The 20,963-nt window shown below is 38.8% G+C and overlaps 1 protein-coding gene across 4 annotated transcripts in view; it reads right to left on the bottom strand.

Annotated features, from left to right (window-relative positions):
• ENTREP2 (endosomal transmembrane epsin interactor 2) overlaps nt 1-20,963 on the bottom strand; it is a 545,857-nt gene that overhangs the window by 128,367 nt on the left and 396,527 nt on the right. For all 4 annotated transcript variants that reach the window (XM_047737128.1, XM_047737129.1, XM_047737131.1 and 1 more), the window contains one exon: nt 10,426-10,536. In XM_047737128.1, the coding sequence (XP_047593084.1) occupies nt 10,426-10,536 (111 nt within the window). The remainder of the gene's footprint in view (nt 1-10,425; nt 10,537-20,963) is intronic.

Genomic DNA, 20,963 nt, shown 5'->3' with positions numbered 1-20,963 from the left:
GCACAAAGTTAAAGTAATTAAAGTAATACTGCTCTGGAATATAAAAAAAACAAACCTAGAAGGCGGGAGAATGAAAAGTTTAGTCATAGGCAAGTAGACATAAGCATCAGTCTGTATGTGTACATCAGTCTAGATGTACAGCTAGAGTAGATATTGGTTGTTTTTCAATCACCAAACATTTTTGCCTCCTCCTACCTCAACCCTTCCTAATAATACCTAACTTTGTTTTTGAAGATTACCTCTTGAATAACCTTGGATTCAGCGTGGCAGGACAGTTAAATAGATATCTGTCTTGCCCCTACCAATTAAATGTTCTCTCTCTGGGTTCTGACTCTAGAGCAAATGAGCTGAGATTTAAAACCACTGGAATTGTTTACTTCTGCAGAACAATACCCTGGGGAGTTGAGGATTCCTACAGCAGGCCCCCTGCTCTGGCCCCCACTTCTGCATCCACAGAAACCTCTTTGGAACCAGCCAGTTTCCAAGTCTAAGCTTTAGCCCTCTAGGTTTTTCTACAGAACCTACCATCTTTGCAATAAATGGCTATGGCTTTGTCAGTTTCTGTAGCTTTGGCATCAAAGGACTCTTAGGATTCAGGTGGCATTTCAAATCATCAGGGAAATATTAGGTTACTCAGGTAATTGTTTCAGGAAATCTGGTACTCATTTTGGGGAAGAGTTAAATTCTTTAAATGAATTCCAGAATCTGAAAGAGTTAACTATATTTTTTTTTTTTTTTTTTTTTTTTGTATTTTTTTTTTTTATTTTTTTTTTTTTATTTTTTTTTTATTTTTTTTTTTTAAAGAATTTTATTAAATTTTTTATTTTTTTTCAGCATAACAGTATTCATTATTTTTACACCACACCCAGTATTCCATGCAATCCGTGCCCTCTACAATACCCACCACCTGGTGCCCCCCAACCTCCCACCCCCCACCCCTTCAAAATTCTCAGATCGTTTTTCAGAGTCCATAGTCTCTCATGGTTCACCTCCCCTTCCAATTTCCCTCAACTCCCTTCTCCTCTCCATCTCCCTTTGTCCTCCATGCTATTTGTTATGCTCCACAAATAAGTGAAACCATATGATAATTGACTCTCTCTGCTTGACTTATTTCACTCAGCATAATCTCTTCCAGTCCCATCCATGTTGCTACAAAACTTGGGGATTCATCCTTTCTTTCTTTTTTTTTTTTTTTTTTTTTTTTTGCAGCTTTATAAACATATATTTTTATCCCCAGGGGTACAGGTCTGCGAATCGCCAGGTTTACACACTTCACAACACTCACCATAGCACATACCCTCCCCGATATCCATAACCCCACCCCCTCTCCCAACCCCCTCCCCCCATCAACCCTCAGTTTGTTTTGTGAGATTAAGAGTCACTTATGGTTTGTCTCCCTCCCAATCCCATCTTGTTTCATTTACTCTTCTCCTACCCCCTCGACCCCCCATGTTGCATCTCCTCTCCCTCATATCAGGGAGATCATATGATAGTTGTCTTTCTCCGATTGACTTATTTCGCTAAGCATGATACCCTCTAGTTCCATCCACGTCGTCGCAAATGGCAAGATTTCATTTCTTTTGATGGCTGCATAGTATTCCATTGTGTATATATACCACATCTTCTTTATCCATTCGTCTGTAGATGGACATCTAGGTTCTTTCCATAGTTTGGCTATTGTAGACATTGCTGCTATAAACATTCGGGTGCACGTGCCCCTTCGGATCACTATGTTTGTATCTTTAGGGTAAATACCCAGCAGTGCAATTGCAGGGTCATAGGGTAGTTCTATTTTCAACATTTTGAGGAACCTCCATGCTGTTTTCCAGAGTGGTTGCACCAGCTTGCATTCCCACCAACAGTGTAGGAGGGTTCCCCTTTCTCCGCATCCTCGCCAGCATCTGTCATTTCCTGACTTGTTAATTTTAGCCATTCTGACTGGTGTGAGGTGATATCTCATGGTGGTTTTGATTTGTATTTCCCTGATGCCGAGTGATATGGAGCACTTTTTCATGTGTCTGTTGGCCATCTGGATGTCTTCTTTGCAGAAATGTCTGTTCATGTCCTCTGCCCATTTCTTGATTGGATTATTTGTTCTTTGGGTGTTGAGTTTGCTAAGTTCTTTATAGATTTTGGACACTAGCCCTTTATCTGATATGTCATTTGCAAATATCTTCTCCCATTCTGTCAGTTGTCTTTTGGTTTTGTTAACTGTTTCCTTTGCTGTGCAAAAGCTTTTGATCTTGATAAAATCCCAAAAGTTCATTTTTGCCCTTGCTTCCCTTGCCTTTGGTGATGTTCCTAGGAAGATGTTGCTGCGGCTGACGTCGAAGAGGTTGCTGCCTGTGTACTCCTCGAGGATTTTGATGGATTCCTTTCTCACATTGAGATCCTTCATCCATTTTGAGTCTATTTTCGTGTGTGGTGTAAGGAAATGATCCAATTTCATTTTTCTGCATGTGGCTGTCCAATTTTCCCAACACCATTTATTGAAGAGGCTGTCTTTGTTCCATTGGACATTCTTTCCTGCTTTGTCGAAGATGAGTTGACCATAGAGTTGAGGGTCCATTTCTGGGCTCTCTATTCTGTTCCATTGATCTATGTGTCTGTTTTTGTGCCAGTACCATGCTGTCTTGATGATGACAGCTTTGTAATAGAGCTTGAAGTCCGGAATTGTGATGCCACCCACTTTGGCTTTCTTTTTCAATATTCCTTTGGCTATTCGAGGTCTTTTCTGGTTCCATATAAATTTTAGGATTATTTGTTCCATTTCTTTGAAAAAAATGGATGGTACTTTGATAGGAATTGCATTAAATGTGTAGATTGCTTTAGGTAGCATAGACATTTTCACAATATTTATTCTTCCAATCCAGGAGCATGGAACATTTTTCCATTTCTTTGTGTCTTCCTCAATTTCTTTCATGAGTACTTTATAGTTTTCTGAGTATAGATTCTTAGTCTCTTTGGTTAGGTTTATTCCTAGGTATCTTATAGTTTTGGGTGCAATTGTAAATGGGATGGACTCCTTAATTTCTCTTTCTTCTGTCTTGTTGTTGGTGTAGAGAAATGCAACTGATTTCTGTGCATTGATTTTATATCCTGACACTTTACTGAATTCCTGGACAAGTTCTAGCAGTTTTGGAGTGGAGTCTTTTGGGTTTTCCACATAGAGTATCATATCATCTGCGAAGAGTGATAGTTTGACTGCTTCTTTGCCGATTTGGATGCCTTTAATTTCCTTTTGTTGTCTGATTGCTGAGGCTAGGACTTCTAGTACTATGTTGAATAGCAGTGGTGATAACGGACATCCCTGCCGTGTTCCTGACCTTAGCGGAAAAGCTTTCAGTTTTTCTCCATTGAGAATGATATTTGCGGTGGGTTTTTCATAGATGGCTTTGATAATATTGAGGTATGTGCCATCTATCCCTACACTTTGAAGAGTTTTGATCAGGAAGGGATGCTGTACTTTGTCAAATGCTTTTTCAGCATCTATGGAGAGTATCATATGGTTCTTGTTCTTTCTTTTATTAATATGTTGTATCACATTGATTGATTTGCGGATGTTGAACCAGCCTTGCAGCCCTGGAATAAATCCCACTTGGTCGTGGTGAATAATCCTTTTAACGTACTGTTGAATCCTATTGGCTAGTATTTTGGCAAGAATTTTTGCATCTGTGTTCATCAAGGATATTGGTCTGTAGTTCTCTTTTTTGTTGGGATCCTTGTCTGGTTTTGGGATCAAGGTGATACTGGCCTCATAAAATGAGTTTGGAAGTTTTCCTTCTATTGCTATTTTTTGGAACAGTTTCAGGAGAATAGGAATTAGTTCTTCTTTAAATGTTTGGTAGAATTCCCCCGGGAAGCCGTCTGGCCCTGGGCTTTTGTTTGTTTGGAGATTTTTGATGACTGTTTCAATCTCCTTACTGGTTATGGGTCTGTTCAGGCTTTCTATTTCTTCCTGGTTCAGTTGTGGTAGTTTATATGTCTCTAGGAATGCATCCATTTCTTCCAGATTGTCAAATTTGTTGGCGTAGAGTTGCTCATAGTATGTTCTTATAATTGTCTGTATTTCTTTGGTGTTCGTTGTGATCTCTCCTCTTTCATTCATGATTTTATTTATTTGGGTCCTCTCTCTTTTCTTTTTGATAAGTCTGGCCAGGGGTTTATCAATCTTATTAATTCTTTCAAAGAACCAGCTCCTAGTTTCGTTGATTTGTTCTATTGTTTTTTTGGTTTCTATTTCATTGATTTCTGCTCTGATCTTTATGATTTCTCTTCTCCTGCTGGGTTTAGGGTTTCTTTCTTGTTCTTTCTCCAGGTCCTTTAGGTGTAGGGTTAGGTTGTGTACCTGAGACCTTTCTTGTTTCTTGAGAAAGGCTTGTACCGCTATATATTTTCCTCTCAGGACTGCCTTTGTTGTGTCCCACAGATTCTGAACTGTTGTGTTTTCATTATCATTTGTTTCCATAAATTTTTTCAATTCTTCTTTGATTTCCTGGTTGACCCATTCATTCTTTAGAAGGATGCTGTTTAGTCTCCATGTATTTGGGTTCTTTCCAAATTTCCTCTTGTTATTGAGTTCTAGCTTTAGAGCATTGTGGTCTGAAAATATGCAGGGAATGATTCCAATCTTTTGATACCGGTTGAGACTTGATTTAGGACCAAGAATGTGATCTATTCTGGAGAATGTTCCATGTGCACTAGAGAAGAATGTGTATTCTGTTGCTTTGGGATGAAATGTTCTGAATATATCTGTGATGTCCATCTGGTCCAGTGTGTCATTTAAGGCCTTGATTTCCTTGTTGATCTTTTGCTTGGATGATCTGTCCATTTCAGTGAGGGGAGTGTTAAAATCCCCTACTATTATTGTATTCTTGTCGATGTGTTTCTTTGATTTTGTTATTAATTGGTTTATATAGTTGGCTGCTCCCACGTTAGGGGCATAGATATTTAAAATTGTTAGATCTTCTTGTTGGACAGTTCCTTTGAGTATGATATAGTGTCCTTCCTCATCTCTTATTATAGTCTTTGGCTTAAAATCTAATTGATCTGATATAAGGATTGCCACTCCTGCTTTCTTCTGATGTCCATTAGCATGGTAAATTCTTTTCCACCCCCTCACTTTAAACCTGGAGGTGTCTTCGGGTGTAAGATGAGTTTCTTGTAGGCAACATATAGATGGTTTTTGTTTTTTTATCCATTCTGATACCCTGTGTCTTTTGATTGGGGCATTTAGCCCATTAACATTCAGGGTAAGTATTGAGAGATATGAATTTAGTGCCATTGTATTGCCTGTAAGGTGACTGTTATTGTATATTGTCTCTGTTTCTTTCTGATCTACTACTTTGAGGGTCTCTCTTTGCTTAGAGGACCCCTTTCAATATTTCCTGTAGAGCTGGTTTGGTATTTGCAAATTCTTTCAGTTTTTGTTTGTCCTGGAAGCTTTTAATCTCTCCGTCTATTTTCAATGATAGCCTAGCTGGATATAGTATTCTTGGCTGCATGTTTTTCTCATTTAGTACTCTGAATATATCATGCCAGCTCTTTCTGGCCTGCCAGGTCTCTGTGGATAAGTCTGCTGCCAATCTAATATTTTACCATTGTACGTTACAGACTTCTTTTCCCGGGCTGCTTTCAGGATCTTTTCTTTGTCACTAAGACTTGTCAATTTTACTATTAGGTGACGTGGTGTAGACCTATTCTTATTGATTTTGAGGGGGGTTCTCTGAACCTCCTGGATTTTGATGCTTGTTCCCTTTGCCATATTGGGGAAATTCTCTCCAATAATTCTCTCCAATATACCTTCTGCTCCCCTCTCTGTTTCCTCTTCTTCTGGAATCCCAATTATTCTAATGTTGTTTCGTCTTATGGTGTCACTTATCTCTCGAATTCTCCCCTCGTGGTCCAGTAGCTGTTTGTCCCTCTTTTGCTCAGCTTCTTTATTCTCTGTCATTTGGTCTTCTATATCGCTAATTCTTTCTTCTGCCTCATTTATCCTAGCAGTGAGAGCCTCCATTTTTGATTGCACCTCATTAATAGCTTTTTTGATTTCAACTTGGTTAGATTTTAGTTCTTTTATTTCTCCAGAAAGGGCTTTTATATCTCCCGAGAGGGTTGCTTTAATATCTTCCATGCCTTTTTCAAGCCCGGCTAGAACCTTGAGAATCATCATTCTGAACTCTATATCTGACATATTACCAATGTCTGTATTGATTAGGTCCCTAGCCTTTGGTATTGCCTCTTGTTCTTTTTTTTGTTGTGAATTTTTCCGCCTTGTCATTTTGTCCAGATAAGAGTATATGAAGGAGCAAGTAAAATACTAAAAGGGTGGCAACAACCCCAGGAAAATATGCTTTAGCCAAATCAGAAGAGATCCTGAATTGTGAGGGGGGAGAAAGGGGATAAAAAGGGGTTCAGAAAGAAAGAAAAAAAAAAAAAAGCTATTAAAAAAAAGAAAGCCGATAAAGAAAAAATATAAAAAGAGGAAAAAATATATATATATTAGATAAACTATTTAAAAAACGTTAAAAAAAGAAAACGGTAAAAGTTAAAAAAAATTTAGCGGAAGAAGAGAAAAAGAAAAAAAAAATTGAAAAAGAAAAAAAAATTAAATTAACTGCAAGGCTAAAAAATCATGGGGAGAAAGCCATGAGTTCCGTGCTTTGCTTTCTTCTCCTCTGGAATTCCGCCGTTCTCCTTGGTAGGTGAACTTGGTCCTGGCTGGGTTTCCCGTAGATCTTCTGGGGGAGGGGCCCGTTGTAGTGATTCTCAAGCGTCTTTGCCCCAGGCGGAGTTGCACCGCCCTTACCCGGGGCCGCGCTGAGTCATCCGCTGGGGTTCGCTTTCGGGAGCTTTTGTTCCCTGAGCGCTTTCCGTAGAGTCCGGAGGACGGGAGTGAAGATGGCGGCCTCCTGGTCTCCGGCCCGGAGGAGCCGAGAGCCCGGGGCCCCACTCCTCAGTGCGCCCTCAGAGAACAGCACCGAATGACTCTCGTCACCCTGGCCTCCGGCCGCGCTCCGAGCTGACCGAGCCTGCGACCGGTTCAAGGCAACCCTGAGCTGAGAGTCACTCCTCGGCTCTGTCTCTGCAGCCGGCTTCCCCGTTCGAATACCGGTAAGCTCTGCGACACTGAGACACCCCCGATCCTTCTGCGACCCTGCGGGACCTGAGGCCTCGCTTACCCCGCCTGGGCTTCACCCCAGTTAAGCCTCTGGAGCGATGTCCCTCAGCGGAACAGACTTTTAAAAGTCCTGATTTTGCTCCGTTGCTCTGCCGCTGGCCGGGAGCCGGCCCCTCCCCCCGCGGTCTATCTTCCCGTCGCTTTGGATTCACTTCTCCGCCAGTCCTACCTTGCAGAAAGTGGTTGATTTTCTGTTTCTGGAATTGCTGTTCTTCTTCTCTTCAATCTCCCGTTGGATTTGTAGGTGTTTGCAATCTTTAGATAAGCTATTTAGCTGATCTCCCGCTACCCGAAGTAGTCTCAGCCTGCTACTTCTCCGCCATCTTGACTCCTCCCCCGAGTTAACTATATTTTTAAAAAGGGGGGAAGTAACTTGATCTTGGAAAGAATGTCTTTTTACTGGTTCCAAGATAAGACCACAAAGGAAAACATTCATAGATTTAAATGCACTAAAACTAAAAAGCAAATAATAATCCAGGAAGTATATTAGACCTATACAAGCTGTAGGACTCAAAACCGTAAAATGTAAAGATCTCTTAAAAGTCAGCAAGATAGTTAAATCTAAAAAAATCTAAAAATGGGTAAAAGCCCCAATCAATTCATAGAGGAAATATATTTCCTCTATGTTTTATAGTTATATTTCTTCTATGTTTTATATATATATATATATATATACACACATACATATATACACATATAAATTTATGTATATATAATTATTATATAAATGAATTACATAATTGCATTTATGAAGAGTTCTTACAAATCATTAAGATAAATACCCCTAAAAATGGGTAAAGGTTATAATCAATTCACTGAAGGAGAAATATAAATGGTACATACGCTCATATCCACATATTATTACCTATATATGTATACATGCAGGTACATATATAAACTTACGTAATGCAATTATAAATAATTGGTACTATTCAAGGAAGTTCAAATTAAAGCAATGATGTTATTTTATACCTTTTAAATTAGCATAAACTTTAAAAAGTAAGAATTTGCAGTGCTGGCAAAGGTGTAGCAAGAACATCATTCTCATCTATTGGGATTATAAATTGGTAAACTCTTTTAGAAGGCAGTATGTCAATATGTATCAAGTGCTTTAAAGATGTGGATTCCTCATGATCAAGCAAGTCCACTTTTAGGAGCTGTAAAAATATTTTGTGTAGGGACCGTGGCAACCTTCATCCATGCAAAAAGCAGACATTGGTTAAATAAATAATGCTATATTCATCCATACAGAGCAGCCACTACACTAGAAAAGAATTTATAGCATTATTAGATTATAATATATATAATATATGTAATATACTATATTATACGTAATGTTCACAACCAATAAAAAATTAAATCACAAAGCTGCATGGAGAGTACAGCACATTTAAATGTATGTTAGAGGGGCGCCTGGGTGGCTCAGTGGGTTGAGCCTCTGCCTTCGGCTCAGGTCGTGATCACGGGGTCCTGGGATCGAGCCCCGCATCGGGCTCTCTGCTCAGCGGGGAGCCTGCTTCCCTTCCTCTCTCTCTGCCTTGCCTCTCTGCCTACTTGTGATCTCTGTCTGTCAAATGAATAAATAAAATCTTTAAAAAAAATAAATGTATGTTAAATACACACATGTTATGTATACATGCACATACACACATATTATGCACAGAAAATACAGGAACAACATAATAAACATAATAATAAAGTGCATTTTGCTTTTTGAATTTTCTGTAGTAATTACATATTTTTTGGTAACAGGAAAGGCGTATACTTTCATGTATTTCATGAATCCTATCTTATTACATATCTTAGGAAAAGCTCAGGGCAGGAAATATCCACCCTTAATAGGAAACAGAAGTAAAGATGAGACAGGGAAGGTGATTTGTTCTAATTCATTAACTAGGGGGTTATAAAGCCATGACTTTGATCCTGATTCGCTGAGTCCAAATCCCCTACTCTCTCTACTATTCAGGCTACACTTCAGCAAGTGACCATGCTGATCTTGCTTGGAAATTACTGGCCAAGTATGAGCCTGGGGGTCAGAGGGGGAAATGGCCAGTCCATTGCTAGTTGCCAGATGTTAGGATATTCACAGCACCTAGTATTTAGGTACAAAGAGGCTGGCTCAGTTATGGATAGAAGTTGGCAAGTCATCCTTCCTGAGGGCGGTGGAGCTCCAGGTTGTATCAATTCTTCTCGGTCATGAGCAATACTGCAGTACACCAAGGATACTCTGTACATCCTAACTGGATGAAATCTGATCAGTGTGTTCTAGGCCAGCTGAACAGAAAGTAGCAAGCTGAAGCTCTCACAGTTAGTTTTTGGAACTCAGTAGGTGCCTCTGCATTGAAACTGTACCAAGGGATCCGAGTCCTTCTAGCCTGGATAGATAAAAACTGGAGAGAGCAGCAGGCTTCCCAACAGCTGCTCCTCTGAACCCAAAAGGCATGGTCACAAGACAAAAAGCATGGCTCTGCTATGGAGAAGCTTTGGGTAATTCAGGATAGCCCCTGACCTCTCAGAAGTAACAGCCCCAGGCCCAGCAAGTGCACAGGCAGCTGAGGAAGAGAATGGCTCTAAAAGGTAACTGCATAGTCTCCAAGATTAATCAACAAATACCAGTGTCTCGCATCTAGCAGCCATGATCCTATCAGGAGTCAAACTATATACCCCCCACGCCCCTTAACAAATGTGATTGTCCCACCAGAAGCACATATCTCGGTCCCAGGAGCTAAGTCATGATATGGAATGAAGCTTCTATCCCACAAAGCATTTATTGATCCCCTACAAAGTACACAACACACTGTCTACCATTCTCCTAGATCTAAAAGATAATCCACTTTTTGAATTGAAAAAAAAAAAAAGTGAACTAAATTGTTTTGATGCACCCATTATCAAGCTCATATGTATCACGGCACTTACAATCAACTTACACAATTGAGTTTTAAAAATTCAGTGGGGACAAAAATCAATGCCACAAATGCCAAAATATAATATTTGCTAAAGACATTTGCTCTAAAAGCACTATGCCGTGATCCTGAGAAATACGCTTTTAGTAACTGACTTACAAGTAGGCTGAGTTTTAATTTGAGATAATGTTTAGAAATGAACCAACTTAACTTAAATTCCCTATACAATTATAAAACATCAGACTAAATCCAAGGATATAATAAAATTTATTTTTTAAAATTACTTTCAGGCAAAATCAAAGCCTGTGACCTTTTTCAAAAGGTTTGCATTTCATTACTCACCAACTGACAGCCTTCTAGGGAGTTCACTAGCTGAGCATTCTGACAGGAGAGAATTGAACCAGCCAAATTCAGCATTACGCACACTGCAGAGAGCAGCATGAAAAAGGTTATCTGGAAACAAACCAAACAAAAAATGGATTATTCACTTGGAGAAGTTCGAAGGGAAAGTGATTTGGCTTTTTAAAAAGCCTTCAGTTTATCGAATAATTATAAGAGTAACAGTTGTATTTCTTTTTTAAAAGATGGTATCATTTCTCAAAATTTGAATTACATCATGAATTATTTTAGAAGCTCAACTTGAAAACACTATACATTATATAGGCTCAGAATAGTTTTATATTGTCTTAAAAATAATACATTAGAAATTACTAAAGAAAACCAACAGAAAGTAGTTTATTTATTAGAAAGCCTTTATATTTATTTAATTTTTTATGGAAAATTTCCTACCTATGCAAAACCAGAGAAGAGAGTTTAATGAAGCCCCCCACCCCACATACCTATCACCCAGACTCAACAACTAACTAACTCATGGTCTGTTGTGTTTCATTTATACCTTCTCCACTCTAGAACACTTTGCAGTAAATATCAGACATGATATAATTTCATCCTTTCAGTATATGTTTCTAAAATAAGACTGTTCTTGAAAACACAACCAACATAACGTCATCACCTCTAGTGTAACCATTCATTAATATCAAATGTTCAGATTCATATTTCCTTAACTACCTCAAAAATTTTTTTATAATTATTTTTTATAAACATATAATGTACTTTTACCCCCAGGGGTACAGGTCTGTGAATCGCCAGGTTTACACACTTCACAGCACTCACCATAGCCCATACCTTCCCCAATGTCCATAATCCCACCCCGCTCCCGACCCCCCTCCCACCAGCAACCCTCAGTTTGTTTTGTGAGATTAAGAGTCACTTATGGTTTGTCTCCTTCCCAATCCCATTTTGTCTTTTCCTACCCCCCAAACCCCTCACGTTGCATCTCTACTTCCTCATATCAGGGAAATCATATGATAGTTGTCTTTTTCTCATTGACTTATTTCGCTAAGCATAATACCCTCTAGTTACATCCACGTCGTGGCAAATGGCATACCACCTCTTCTTTATCCATTCATCTGTTGATGGACATATAGGTTCTTTCCATAGTTTGGCTATTGCGGACATTGCTGCGATAAACATTCGGGTGCACATGCCCTTTCGGATCACTACATTTGTATCTTTAGGGTAAATACCCAGTAGTGAAATTGCTGGGTCATAGGGTAGTTCTATTTTCAACTTTTTGAGGAACCTCCATGCTGTTTTCCAGAGTGGTTGCACCAGCTTGCATTCCCACCAACAGTGTAGGAGGGTTCCCCTTTCTCTGCCTCCTCGACAGCATCTGTCATTTCCTGACTTGTTAATTTTAGCCATTCTGACTGGTGTGAGGTGGTATCTCATTGAGGTTTTGATTTGTATTTCTCTGATTCCGAGTGATGTGGAGCACTTTTTCATGTGTCTGTTGGCCATCTGGATGTCTTCTTTGCAGAAATGTCTGTTCATGTCCTCTGCCCATTTCTTGATTGGATTATTTGTTCTTTGGGTGTTGAGTTTGCTAAGTTCTTTATAGATTTAGGACACTAGACCTTTATCTGATATGTCATTTGCAAATATCTTCTCCCATTCTGTCAGTTGTCTTTTGGTTTTGTTAACTGTTTCCTTTGCTGTGCAAAAGCTTTTGATCTTGAGGAAATCCCAATAGTTCATTTTTGCCCTTGCTTCCCTTGCCTTTGGCGATGTTCCTAGGAAGATGTTGCTGCGGCTGAGGTCGAAGAGGTTGCTGCCTGTGTTCTCCTCAAGGATTTTGATGGATTCCTTTCTCACATTGAGGTCCTTCATCCATTTTGAGTCTATTTTTGTGTGTGGTGTAAGGAGACGATCCAATTTCATTTTTCTGCATGTGGCTGTCCAATTTTCCCAACACCATTTATTGAAGAGGCTGTCTTTTTTCCATTGGGCATTCTTTCCTGCTTTGTCAAAGATTAGTTGACCAGAGTTGAGGGTCTATTTCTGGGTTCTCTATTCTGTTCCATTGATCTATGTGTGTGTTTTTGTGCCAGTACCATGCTGTCTTGATGATGACAGCTTTGTAATAGAGCTTGAAGTCCGGAATTGTGATGCCACCAACTTTGGCTTTCTTTTTCAATATTCCTTTGGCTATTCGAGGTCTTTTCTGGTTCCATATAAATTTTAGGATTATTTGTTCCATTTCTTTGAAAAAAATGAATGGTACTTTGATAGGAATTGCATTAAATGTGTAGATTGCTTTAGGTAGCATAGACATTTTCACAATATTTATTCTTCCAATCCAGGAGCACGTAACATTTTTCCATTTCTTTGTGTCTTCCTCAATTTCTTTCATGAGTACTTTACAGTTTTCTGTGTATAGATTCTTAGCCTCTTTGGTTAGGTTTATTCTTAGGTATCTTATAGTTTTGGGTGCAATTGTAAATGGGATGGACTCCTTAATTTCTCTTTCTTCTGTCTTGTCGTTGGTGTAGAGAAATGCAACTGATTTCTGTGCATTGATTTTATATCCTGACACTTTACTGAATTCCTGTACAAGTTCTAGCAGTTTTGGAGTGGAGTCTTTTGGGTTTTCCACATACAGTATCATATCATCTGCGAAGAGTGATAGTTTGACTTCTTTGCCAATTTGGATGCCTTTAATTTCCTTTTGTTGTATGATTGCTGAGGCTAGGACTTCTAGTACTATGTTGAATAGCATTGGTGATAATGGACATTCCTGCCATATTCCTGACCTTAGCTGAAAAGCTTTCAGTTTTTCTCCATTGAGAATGCTATTTGCTGTGGGTTTTTCATATTGATAATATTGAGATATGTGCCCTCTATCCCTACACTTTGAAGAGTTTTGATCAGGAAGGGATGCTGTAATTTGTCAAATGCTTTTTCAGCATCTATTGAGAGTATCATATGGTTCTTGTTCTTTCTTTTATTAATGTATTGTATCACATTGATTGATTTGTGGATGTTGAACCAACCTTGCAGCTCTGGAATAAATCCCACTTGGTCATGGTGAATAATTTTTTAATGTACTGTTGGATCCTCTTGGCTAGTATTTTGGTGAGAATTTTCGCACTTGTGTTCATTCAGGATATTGGTCTGTAATTCTCTTTTTTGATGGGATCCTTGTCTGGTTTTGGGATCAAGGTGATGCTGGCCTCATAAAATGAGTTTGGAATTTTTTCTTCCATTTCTATTTTTTGGAACAGTTTCAGGAAAATAGGTATTAATTCTTCTTCTTTTTTTTTTTTAAAGATTTTATTTATTTATTTGTCAGAGAGAGCGAGGGTGAGAGAGCGAGCACAGGCAGACAGAATGGCAGGCAGAGGCAGAGGGAGAAGCAGGTTCCCTGATGAGCAAGGAGCCCGATGCGGGACTCGATCCCAGGACGCTGGGATCATGACCTGAGCCGAAGGCAGCTGCTTAACCAACTGAGCCACCCAGGCGTCCCGGTATTAATTCTTCTTTAAATGTTTGGTAGAATTCCCCTGGGAAGCCGTCTGGCCCTGGACTTTTGTTTGTTTGGAGATTTTTGATGACTGTTTCAATCTCCTTACTGGTTATAGGTTTGTTCAGGTTTTCTATTTCTTCCTGGTTCAGTTGTGGTAGTTTATATGTCTCTACAAATGCATCCATTTCTTCCAGATTGTCAAATTTGTTGGCACAGAGTTGTTCATAATATGTTCTTATAATTGTATTTCTTTGGTGTTGGTTGTGATCTCTCCTCTTTCATTCATGATTTTATTTATTTGGGTCCTTTCTCTTTTCTATTTGATAAGTCTGGCCAGGGGTTTATCAATCTTATTAATTCTTTCAAAGAACCAGCTCTTAGTTTTGTTGATTTGTTCTATTGTTTTTTTTTGTTTGTTTCTATTTCATTGATTTCTGCTCTGATCTTTATGATTTCTTTTCTCCTGCTGGGTTTAGGCTTTCTTTGTTGTTCTTTCTCTAGCTCCTTTAGGTGTAGGATTAGGTTGTGTACTTGAGACCTTTCGTGTTTCTTGAGAAAGGCTTGTACCGCTCTATATTTTCCTCTCAGGACTGCCTTTGCTGTGTCCCAAAGATTTTGAACCATTGTGTTTTCATTATCATTTGTTTCCATGAATTTTTTTCAATTCTTCTTTAATTTCCTGGTTGACCCATTCATTCTTTAGAAGGATGCTGTTTAGTCTCCATGTATTTGGGTTCTTTCCAATTTTTCTCTTGTGATTAAGTTCTAGCTTCAGAGCATTGTGGTCTGAAAATATGCAGGGAATGATCCCAATCTTTTGATACCAGTTGATACTTGATTTAGGACCAAGAATGTGATCTATTCTGGAGAATGTTCCATGTGCACTAGAGAAGAATGTGTATTCTGTTGCTTTGGGATGAAATGTTCTGAATATATCTGTGATGTCCATCTGGTCCAGTGTGTCATTTAAGGCCTTGATTTCCTTGTTGATCTTTTGCTTGGATGATCTGTCCATTTCAGTGAGGGGAGTGTTAAAATCCCCTACTATTATTGTATTCTTGTCGATGTGTTTCTTTGATTTTGTTATTAATTGGTTTATATAGTTGGCTGCTCCCATGTTAGGGGCATAGATATTTAAAATTGTTAGATCTTCTTGTTGGATAGTTCCTTTGAGTATGATATAGTGTCCTTCCTCATCTCTTATTATAGTCTTTGGCTTAAAATCTAATTGATCTGATATAAGGATTGCCACTCCTGCTTTCTTCTGATGTCCATTAGCATGGTAAATTCTTTTCCACCCCCTCACTTTAAACCTGAAGTTGTCTTCGGGTTTAAGATGAGTTTCTTGTAGGCAACAAATAGATGGGTTTTGTTTTTTTATCCATTCTGATACCCTGTGTCTTTTGATTGGGGCATTTAGCCCATTAACATTCAGGGTAGCTATTGAGAGATAGGAGTTTAGTGCCATTGTATTGCCTGTAAGGTGACTGTTACTGTATATTGTCTGTTCATTTCTGATCTACTACTTTAGGGTCTCTCTTTGCTTATAGGACCCCTTTCAATATTTCCTGTAGAGCTGGTTTGGTGTTTGCAAATTCTTTCACTTTTTGTTTGTCCTGGAAGCTTTTAATCTCTCCTTCTATTTTCAATGATAGCCTAGCTGGATATAGTAGACTTGGCTGCATGTTTTTCTCATTTAGTGCTCTGAATATATCATGTCAGCTCTTTCTGGCCTGCCAGGTATCTGTGGATAAGTCCGCTGCCAGTCTAATATTTTTACCATTGTATGTTACAGACTTCTTGTCCTGGGCTGCTTTCAGGATTTTCTCTTTGTCACTAAGACTTGTAAATTTTACTATTAGGTGACGGGGTGTGGACCTATTTTTACTGATTTTGAGGGGGGTTCTCTGCACCTCCTGGATTTTGATGCTTATTCCCTTTGCCATATTAGAGAAATTCTCTACAACAATTCTCTTCAATATACCTTCTCCTCCCCTCTCTCTTTCTTCTTCTTCTGGAATCCCAAGTATTCTAATGTTTCGTCTTATGGTGTCACTTATCTCTCAAATTCTCCCCTCGTGGTCCAGTATTTGTTTGTCTCTCTTTTGCTCAGCTTCTTTATTCTCTGTCATTTGGTCTTCTATATCACTAATTCTTTCTTCTGCCTCATTTATCCTAGCAGTAAGAGCCGCCATTTTTTATTGCACCTCATTAATAGCTTTTTTGATTTCAACTTGGTTAGATTTTAGTTCTTTTATTTCTCCAGAAAGGACTTTTAACTCTCCAGAGAGGGTTTCTCTAATATCTTCCATGCTTTTTTGAGCCAAGCTAGAACCTTGAGAATCATCATTCTGAACTCTTGATCTGACATATAACCAATGTCCATATTGATTAGGTCCCTAGCGTTTGGTATTGCCTCTTGTTCTTTTTTATGGTGAGTTTTTCTGTCTTGTCATTTTGCCCAGATAAGAATATATGAAGGAGCATATAAAATACTAAAAGGGTGGCAAAGACCCCAGGAAAATGCACTTTAACCCAAAATCATTGGGGGGAGAATGGGAATAAAAAGAAGTTCAGGAAAAAAAAAAATTTAAAAAAGAAGACAAATTAAAAATATATAAAAAAAGAAAAATATATATATATTGGACTGGTGACTAGAACAGGATCACCCATTTAATTTTGGGAGTATTTTGGTCTCTTAGAAGAAACTACCTCCCAAAATCTTAAAGAATGAAAAACATATATAAGGGTAAACACAATGAAGGGATGGAATATGCCTATAAAAATGAAAAAAAATTTTTTTTTAATTTCTAAAAAAGGAGTTGATAAAGTAGGTTGGTTGCGAGAATAAAGAAAAAGAAAGTGGAGAGATTTTGCTTGGGCTGGAGACTAGAACAAGCCCGGAGCTAGATTTAGGGTATATTTTGATCTATTAGAAGTTGTACCCCAAATTTTTTAGAAGAAAAAACCCTATGTGTATACAAAAAATAAAGTTAGATACAATGAAGGATAAAATATGACTATAATAATGAAGGTTCAAAAAAGATTATTTTTTTTTAATGAAAGGTATTGTTAAGATAAACTAGTTAAAAAATGTTAAAAGAGGAGAGGGTGAAAGTTAAAAAAATTTAGAAGAAGAAAAAAAATTAAATTAAAAAAAAATTAAATTGGGCGCCTGGGTGGCTCAGTGGGTTAAGCCGCTGCCTTCGGCTCAGGTCATGATCTCAGGGTCCTGGGATCGAGTCCCGCATCGGGCTCTCTGCTCAGCAGGGAGCCTGCTTCCCTCTCTCTCTCTCTCTCTCTGCCTGCCTCTCTGTCTACTTGTGATCTCTCTCTGTCAAATAAATAAATAAAATCTTTAAAAAAAAAATTAAATTAACTGCAAGAATAATGAATCATGGGGAGAAAGCCATGAATTCCATGCTTTGCTTTCTCCTCCTCTGGAATTCTGCTGTTCTCCTTGGTAAGTGAACTTGGTCCTGGCTGGATTTCTTGTTGATCTTCTGGGGTGGGGTCTGTTGTAGTGATTCTCAAGTGTCTTTGCCGCAGGTGGAATTGCACCGCCCTTACCAGGGGCCGGGCTGAGTAATCCGCTCGGGTTCTCTTTCAGGAGCTTTTGTTCCCTGAGCATTTTCCGTAGAGTTCCAGAGGACAGGAATGAAAATGACTGCCTCCCAATCTCTGGCCCGGAGGAGCCGAAAGCTCAGGGCCCCTCTCCTCAGTGCGCCCTCAGAGAAAAGCGCTCAATCACTCCCATCTCCCTGGCCTCCAGCCGTGCTCCGAGCTCACGCAGCCTGTGACCAGTTCAAGGTAACCCCGAGCTGAGAGCTCTGTCTCTGTCTCTGGAGCCGGCTTCCCTGCTCCAATACCTGCGAGCTCTGCGACACTCAAACACTCCTGATCCTTCTGAGACCCTGCGGGACCTGGGGCCATGCTGATCCTGCGTGGCCTTCACCCCAGTTAAGCCTCTGGAGCAATGTCCCTCTGTGGAAACAGACTTTTAAAAGTCCTGATTTTGTGCTCCGTTGCTCCACTGCTTGCTGGGAGCTGGCCCCTCCCCCCACGGTCTATCTTCCTGTAGCTTTGGATTCACTTCTCTGCCGTCCTACCTTTCAGAAAGTGTTTGATTTTCTGTTTCTAGAATTGTTGCTCTTCTAGTCTTTGGTCTCCTGTTGGATTTGTAGGTGTTTGCAATGGATTGATAAGCTATCTAGCTGATCTCCTGCTACCTGATGTAGTCTCAACCTGCTACTTCTCCACCATCTTGACTCCTCCTCCTCAAAAATTTTTTAAAAATCATTTTACACAGGATATGAAGGAGCTAGTTCCATATAGAGTAACTAATTGTTTTGCATCTTTGCAATATTTTTTAGTTGATAGGTTTTCCCATCCATTGTATTTTTTCTTCCATGAAATTTATTGAAGAGACCTGTTACTTTGTTCTTTAGAGTTTTCTATAGTCTGAACCTTGCTGTCTCCTCCTATTAGTTAACGTTTCCCCATTCTCTGGATTTCTTGTAATTTGGTGGTTAGACATAGAAGTTTGATATAATTGAGACTAATAGAAGGCAAATAATGTCTATGATGTTGGCAGCCATTCTTAATGATTGCTTAGACCATTAATTTGTTAGGGTTTCCAAAAGAGTGCTAGTATAACACCATCATTTCATAATTCTTTATTCCCAGGGATCAGTATATAGAACCCTTTTCCTCATCAACTTTTTTAAAAATTTAAATTCAATTAGCATAAAATGCATTATTTGTTTCAGGGGTACAGGTCTGTGATTCATCAGTCTTATATAATACCCAGTGCTCATTACAACACATACCCTCCCCAATGTCCATCACCCTGTTGCCCTAACCCCCCATCCCCTTTCCCTCCAGCAACCCTCAGTTTGTTTCCTAAGGTTAAGAGTCTCTTATGGTTTGTCTCCCTCTCTTTTCACCCTACGGAACAGTACATATAGGAAAATCAGAATACATGTTTGATTCTTCACTTATTTTCCAGATTCAAAACAATTAGTTGATATGGCGCTAGATTTACCAAATAAACTCAGGTCTATATAGTTAGTTAATACTCTTGCTGTACCTTTATAAATAATCAGGCTAAATCTAATGAAGCAAAACTTTTCTTTTAAAAAAATATTTTAAAAAATATTTTATTTATTCATTTAAGAGAGAGATAGAGAGACAGAGAAAACACAAGCAGGGGGAAAGGCAGAGGAAGAGGGAGAAGCAGACTCCCTTCTGAGCTGGGAGCTGGACATGGGGCTCAATCCCAGAACTGGAGATCAGGACCTGAGCCAATGGCAAACGCTTAACCATCTGAACCACCAAGGCACCTCGAAACAAAACTTTTCTTGTGATCAAGAATAATCTTTAAGATAATATCATCAAGAGGGGAGAGAGTATAACAAAAACTTGTTAAAAACTTTCAAATAGGAAAAAAAAATACTGGATATCCTGCCTAGTGTACCCTTTTGAGTTATAAGTGCCTTTCATTGTCTTTAAGCTATTTGACAACTCTGTACAGTGTAGAATAATCCTAGTAATGTAAATTATTTTTTAAGATTTTTTAAATTTATTTTGGTGAGAGAGAGAGAGCACAAGCAGGAGGAACAGAAGGCAGAGGCAGAAGGAGAAAGAGAATTCCCGCTGAGCAAGGAGCCCGATGCAGGATCAATCCCTGGGATCACATCTGAGCCGGAGACAGATGCCTAATCAACTAAGTCACCCAGGCATCCCTGTAAATTATTTTTGATAATGGAAATGGAAATGAATTTTGTCTGGTGGAAGGCAATGACTGCCACCCATGGATGCTGACCATTTTTATATTTATTTGTAAGTTTATTTCAGCATTTTGTATGGCCTATGTGTGTACATGCTTGAATTCTCCTTTGAACTGGTTGAAGCATTTTACTGGTTCCCTCATTAAATGAGTCAAATATAATCCTTAACACATGTTTATTAAAAAAAAATTAGTTGGGTCCCTAGTGTCCTCCAAAAGTACTGTTTAGGGTGTGTGTCTGTGTGTGTGTGTGTGTGTGTGTGTGTGTGTGTGTTTGATTCATTATGAGCCAGCCATAAACTTAAACAAATTTCCTATGTTTCAATCACCAGAGTCATTAGCAAGAGAGCGTCAATTCAAGTTGACCCAACTCTAGTAGATTTTGAAAGCTTTCTTGCTTTCTAATATGACAAGATTTTCCAAGATCATCACACACATCCCCTAGCCCAGCTCTGGAACCAGCCATTTCTCCAGTACAGCCTGGTTCCTTTCAATGAGAATGGTATATAAATACCATACTTTTCAGGCCAAAGGTGCCCTTGCTACTTGGCCACAGTTTTCAATTATTTTCAGTTGTTAGATACAATATATTATAACATACTGATGTCTCTGATTCAAATTCAAAACTACAGGGTTTTTATTTAATCACATCAACCTTTCCTTCCAACCATGCCAGAAACCGTATTTCTCATTGCAATTATCCATTTGATTTAATCTCATGATACCCACACAACAGTCTCAAAATGACAATACTAATACTAGCACCAAAAGCATGATCCTTGAAAACAGTTAAAGATTTTTGTATTTCTTTCTATCCTTAGAGTACATTTACCAAGAAAAAGTGGTCAAATTACTGTGTTTTAGAGTGACCAACCTTTCTTTATGTGTGGTTACGCTACTTACTGTGAACCCAGATTCATTTGTTTTATTTTTTATTGTTAGGGATATTTTTTAAATTTAGCTTTGCTTGGAATCATGCCTATAGCCACACCTTTACTTTTTTTCTAGGCATACATCTTAGATTTCAGATTAGATTAGATTTCACACACATATAAAAATGTGTGTGTGTGTGTGTATCCCCCCCGCCCCTATCATGTTCTTTCTCTCTCAACTTGATTGTGTACTTTTGGTCTTCAGGCTTTTGGTGGAAAGACCACATTTAAACTCTTTTCTCTCATCTTGTCCTTTTAAAAACATTGGACATCCAACCCCTAGTTAAACCTTTAT

The sequence above is a fragment of the Lutra lutra genome, chromosome 7 (genome assembly GCF_902655055.1).
Source record: "Lutra lutra chromosome 7, mLutLut1.2, whole genome shotgun sequence".
NCBI classification, from domain to species: Eukaryota; Metazoa; Chordata; class Mammalia; order Carnivora; family Mustelidae; genus Lutra; species Lutra lutra.
Note: the sequence above shows the minus strand (reverse complement) of the source record. Positions and strands in the feature narration are given on the sequence as shown.